This window comes from Myxine glutinosa, chromosome 5 (assembly GCF_964187855.1).
Source record: "Myxine glutinosa chromosome 5, kmMyxGlut1.1, whole genome shotgun sequence".
Taxonomy (NCBI): Eukaryota; Metazoa; Chordata; class Myxini; order Myxiniformes; family Myxinidae; genus Myxine; species Myxine glutinosa.
In genome coordinates, this window is record NC_136265.1 from 60,144,956 (window position 1) to 60,150,955 (window position 6,000).

At 44.6% G+C, this 6,000-nt stretch overlaps 1 protein-coding gene across 1 annotated transcript in view; it reads right to left on the reverse strand.

Moving 5' to 3' along the window:
* Positions 1–5,412, reverse strand: part of LOC137427487 (uncharacterized) — a 129,567-nt gene extending 124,155 nt beyond the window's left edge. Inside the window, 1 exon segment of the mRNA XM_078778103.1 lies at positions 5,216–5,412. Coding sequence (XP_078634229.1) covers positions 5,216–5,267 — 52 coding nt within the window. The 5' untranslated portion in view covers positions 5,268–5,412.
* Between the last annotated feature and the right edge of the window lie 588 nt (positions 5,413–6,000).

Below are 6,000 nucleotides of genomic sequence, written 5' to 3' on the forward strand. Positions count from 1 at the left end.
TGGAAAGGGTGGAAATGCGAATGGTTCGACGGATGTGCGGAGTATCGTTGAGAGAGAGGAAGACAAATGATGAATTGCGAAAGATGATGGGAATAGAGCCTGTGATTGATGCTGTGAAGAGGAACAGGTTGAGATGGTTTGGTCATGTGTTGAGGAAGGATGAAAGTGACTGGTTGAGAAGAGTGATGGAAATGAATGTAGAAGGAAGTCGAAGACGGGGAAGACCGAGAAAGACTTGGCTAAAGATGGTGGAAGAAGAAATGCGGGCAAGGGGGTTAACAAGGAGCGATGCAGAAAATAGGGCAAAATGGAGAAGATTGCCATGGGGACCGCAAGGCTAACCCCTGCTCTAGCAGGGAAAATGGCCTTTTAAAATGCATGTTGTTGTTGTTGTTTGCCAAATTCGGCGAACGTCCAGTGTTCTAAAGGCCTGGGTTGGTGTCAAAGTGCCAGAAAATATCACTCTAGACGAACTGTATTATGAGCTCGTGTCGGGAACGCTTGATGGTAAGAAATATAACCGTTTTAATGTACGTTGTTGTTGTTGTTGTTGAATATTTAGTGTGTGTGGGTTTTCCCCCTCACTCACCATTTACGTGGACCGCAGGTTTTGCTTCTGATAAATAGGGTGTGCGCTTCCTTGTTTTATTCATAAAGAATGGTGGGAAATGTTGGACTCCAGTTCTGTTCTGAACTAAAATCTGTCGATATATCTGTCCTGGGATCCCAGATCTGTATTTCTAGTTTCCATTCCCGGGTGGTTCAAAATTCCAAACCAAATCCAGACTTGGAAAAAACAGAATTTCAGTACAAAACACTGAATTTGATCTGAGACTGATAAATACTTGCAATTATTAGCGCTGAGGAAGCGCCTCTAGCGAATGACTTCCAGCCAGTGTAACGCGAATTCCTGTCACAGGAATTCTGAGATCATATAAGTGTGACGTGGCAGTTCCTGATTGGTTCGTGTTGGGGAACCCCTTCTCGCTGCCGACGTGACGTAAATTCGCGCACGCGCACTGGTGAAGCTTACTCGATCCCATATTACATGTACTTTCATTGCATACAAATTATACTTCCTCCTAGAAATTCCATGCCCGAACCTCAGCGCAATCCAAGAGGATTCACTTGTTAGTTGTGTGTGTGTGTGTGTGTGTGTGTGTGTGTGTGTGTGTGTGTGTGTGTGTGTGTGTGTGTGGGGGGGGGGGGGGAGGGGGCGGGTGCTCATTTTTTCAATGTACAATTTTTCCCCACATTTTTGTTGTTTGAACCTTGATGTTTGTGGCTTGGCTGATAGGTAAACAGTATAGTAGACAATATACAAGTATATTTTATAGTGATTTTTCTTTTTCAGGTGTACCAATTGAGGACACCAATGGAGTGGTAAACATCTCAGTGAGAGATAAAAAGACTATGACCCATGTTGCAGCTAGAGATTCAACATTGGCAGATGTCATCAATACCCTTGGAAATTTCATTGCGTTCGTTATTACTGTCCTGGATCAGCCAAACCAACAGAAGACCAATGAACATAATGCCTTCGATATGTATGAATGCCATGGCAATAGCTGCAGATAGATACATGTATGGCAACCGGACATTATTCTTAAAAGCCGAAGTTTTGGTCCACCATTGTTATATGTATCAGCAAATATTAAAAGTAAACAGAACTCAATGTGACATAGGTTTCTTTATTTTCTTTATTTTAATCGTATCAGTGCGTACATACGAACGTTTACTCGTTTAGAAATCATAACATGATTCATCATGCATGTCCGATCAAGTATATTTAAGAAAAAACCATATTGTGTGTTGAATATAATCCATTAAAATTTCACTCTGGGAAGAAGAAGAAAAAAAAAACGAAAAAAAAAAACAAAAAAAAAACCCTCCCTCCCTACCCACTTTTTGGGAAAAAAGTGATGATAAACAGGAATTTTTTTTAAACCAGCCTAAGAGTCACCGGGCATCATAACATGTCATTCTCTTTGCGAACTCTCCCCCTCTCCCATACCCTCCACAATCTCCCCTCCCCTTGCTCTTCTCTGTCCCTCCCCACCCTCCCCCCTCCCCTTCTCTGTCTCTCCCCACCCTCCCCCCTCCCCTACTCTCCCCCTCCCTCCCCCGAACCTCTCTCCTCCTCCTCCTCTTCTCTGTCTCTCCACACCCTCCCCCCCCCCCCTACTCTCTCCTCCCTCCCCTCACCTCTCTCTTCCTCCTCCTCTTCCTCTTCTGTCTCTCCCCATCCCCCCCCCTCCCCTACTCTCTCCTCCCTCCCCCTCACCTCTCTCCTCCTCTTCTCTGTCTCTCCCCACCCTCCCCCCTCCCCTACTCTCTCCTCCCTCCCCTCACCTCTCTCTTTCTCCTCCTCCTCTTCTGTCTCTCCCCACCCCCTCCCCCCTCCCCTACTCTCTCCTCCCTCCCCCTCACCTCTCTCCTCCTCCTCCTCCTCCTCTTCTCTGTCTCTCCCCATCCTCCCCCCCCCCCCTCCCCTACTCTCTCCTCCCTCCCCCTCACCTCTCTCTTCCTCCTCCTCTTCCTCTTCTATGTCTCTCCCCACCCTCCCCCCTCCCCTCCTCCCCTACTCCCTCCTCCCCTACTCTCTCCTCCCCTACTCTCTCCTCCCCTCCCCTCCTCCCCTACTCTCTCTCCTCCCCTCCCCCTCACCTCTTTCTTCCTCCTCCCCTCCTTCATTCCTCACCTCTCTCACTAACACTAAAAATAACATAATTACATGAAAATGCAGGATGAATTTCATAACCCAAACACTAAAATGTACTCACCCAAACAACGATCTGAAATTTAAAAAAATATATATATATATTTTTGTATACATAATCGAGGCTCATGAAAGAGCTAACATTTATCACACAAACAAATCAAACAGACAAACAAAGTGTATAAAAAGGGGAGCGGTAGACAAGATGGGGAGAGAAGGGGAAGCACATAAACACAACATTTGTGAGGGACATCAGGAAAGTGTGGGAGGGAGAGGACTTGGGGGGGAGGCGGTGTGGGAAGGGGGTGGGGGGTGGGGGGGAATTAATACTGAAACGTACATTTTTGAGTTACTTTATGTGGTGGACACCGATTCTGACCATATTAGATGATTTGGTGGCTTATTTTATCCGAAATTGTGCATAAAATTGTGAATTTTGCTCCTTAGTTATGCTCTAATTCGTTTATTTTTGTCCTAGATTTAAGATTTAAAAATTCTCATATTTGGATACTCAACAAAATCAAATAGATTCGTCCTCGTTACACACGCAACATTGTCGACCAAATTTCGTCCAAATCCGTCCATAACTTTTTGAGATATCATGTTATACAGTGCCTTCAGAAAGTATTCAAACCCGTTCACTTTTTGCACATTTTGTTGTTTTACAGCCCAAATTTAAAATGGATCAAAAAAAAAAATCGTCACTAATCTACACATCATATCCCATAATGTCAAAGTGGAATTTTTTAAATTTTTTTTTAGAACGTTTTCAAAATAATTAAAAATTAAAATCTGAAATGTCTTGAGTCAATAAGTATTCAACCCCCTTTGCTATGACACACCAAATTGAGCTCAGGTGCATCCATTTTCCTTTGATCATCCTTCAGATGTCTCCACAACTTGATGTGAGTCCACTGTGGCCAATTCAATTGATTGGACACGATTTAGAAAGACGCTTTTCTATATAAGGTCTGACAGTTGACAGTGCATGTCAGAGCAGAAACTTTACCATGAAGTCCAAGGAACTGTCCCTAGAACTCTGAGATAGAATTGAAAAGAGGTATTGATCTGCGGAAGGGTACAAAACAATTTCGAAGAGTGTTATAAGTTCCCAAGACCACAGTGAGTTCCATCCTTAGGAAATGGAAAGAAGATGGAACGACCAGACTCTTCCCAGATTCCGAATCCGGATTCAAATCTTCATCAAAATTGGGTTAATTCTTCCTTGTCACACACCCAACTGTCCACCAAGTTTCGTCCGAATCCGTCCACAACGTTTTGAGATATCTGAGATATGGTGCTATATATCGTTGTTTGCCCTATCAAAATCTATGGTGAAGAATCACTTTTAAAATTATGGGATCCAGATCCAGATCTGCAACAAAATCACAAGCGGGGGAGGGGGAGGGGTGGGGGGGAGGGGGGGAGGGGGGAGGGGGGTGGGGGGAGTGGGAGAATTGCCACTCCTTTATTTTTTTCAGTCGTCTGCAATGAAGATTTTTAAAATCCCATATTTAAACGTGAGTAATGAAGCAAAACGGAACACAAGTGGATGGCCTTTTTCCCCCAGCCATGGCAGATATCGTGGTATTTGCATCGAGTGATGTGATTGGCTGCATCCTTTTTCAAATGAGATGAATAACTTTGGGTCAAAGAGAGCATGTCTAAGAGGTAACAAATGCACATGAAACGCCCATAATTGTAACCCAAGCTCAAGCAAACAGGTATCATCAGCAGGTGTACATTCCCATTTTGGATGCCGTAACTGCAGAGTTAGAGAGACGATATGGGGATGATATCTCTGTTCCTGTCATGCTGTCCTCATCCCCACTCACTTAACCACCCAATCCCACTCATCCCCTTTAATCCCCACTCCTCCTCCCACCCCCAAATCCTCTCACCTTTAACCACCCCAATCCCCCCACTCCATCAACCCATATTCAATATTGTCTTTTTGACGGATTTATTTAATTTAGAGTTGGTGTGCCACAGAAATAAAGGGCCGAATGTCCTCCTGCGTCTAATTTCCTCGTCAATACGTCTGACTAATGGACTCCGACCTTACACCGTCCGAACTCTCATCTTATTTACTTTCAGGTTAATGTCCCTGATCCCATCATTGTCTATTATGTAAAAGAAACCCCAACTCTTCCATTTATCATTCATTGTCTATAACAGGGACAACGATGGAACTTCTCCTCAAAATCGTCCATTGACGAATCTGCTCTCAGGAATCGAAATGTCTGTTCGAGCTCTGTCCTCTGATTACAACGAACGGGATCGATTCACCGGTGAATCGGCTGAGTAGATCGACACGATATTGTACGAGGAACCCGATTAGGACATCGACACGATATTGTACGAGGAACCCGATCAGGACATCGACACGATATTGTACGAGGGAACCAGATCCGTACATGGTTTGATTCTCACATAAACTATTGACGTACATAGTGCACAGCACGGGCCCCGCACGGGAACAAGAACGTCACGTACCGGGTCCGAACTCTTCATCCGCGGGAGATTCTCCCGGACCGAACAGGTTCATCCCATCGGAGACCCTCGTGGATCCGGAGAGTTCACCTTGTGTTCCTCATCTGAGATATCTCGGTTCATCAGACACAGCTCCGTGTTAGTCACTTCGCGACAGCGAAACAGAGAAGCACGTGCTCTTCTTCCTCCTTGGCCTCTTCTTCTTCTTCTTTTGCGTTTTACGGCGTTTTCAGAGCCGTGAGGCTCTATACACGCCACGCACCTGAACATAACTGTGTTGAAAATAAAATATAATGAAAGGAGGCCTATGGGATATCCATAAAACTATCTAGGTCTCACACACGCTTTCACAAAGTTGAGGACCGCCCTGCGCAAACGAGGATGCTTCTGGTTTAAATGACCAAAAATAACGGCAGGTCAGATCCACCCCATCTTCTTCTTCCCTCAATGTATAAATGACGTTTTTCAGCGTTTCTCGGATCTCCGCAGACCACGCCCCAAATGTAACCTGGACGCCTCGTGACGATGTTCGTTCTCAAGATCTTTAAACAAGTTTAACAACGACCTTGCGGTTCCTGTCCTCGTACTGTACAAGTTTAAAAGTTGGACATTCGGAATATTTCGTCGTTTCATGTTGGTGACATGTTCTAAAGAGATTCCGCCAAGTTTTCTTGTTTTTGTGAATCCCAGGTGTCACATCATTAGGAGGAACCCAGGTTCAAATCCGTGTACCATGTGTGTCTATTATATATACTAGGGCATGCCCGTACTATATCTATATCTAAAAT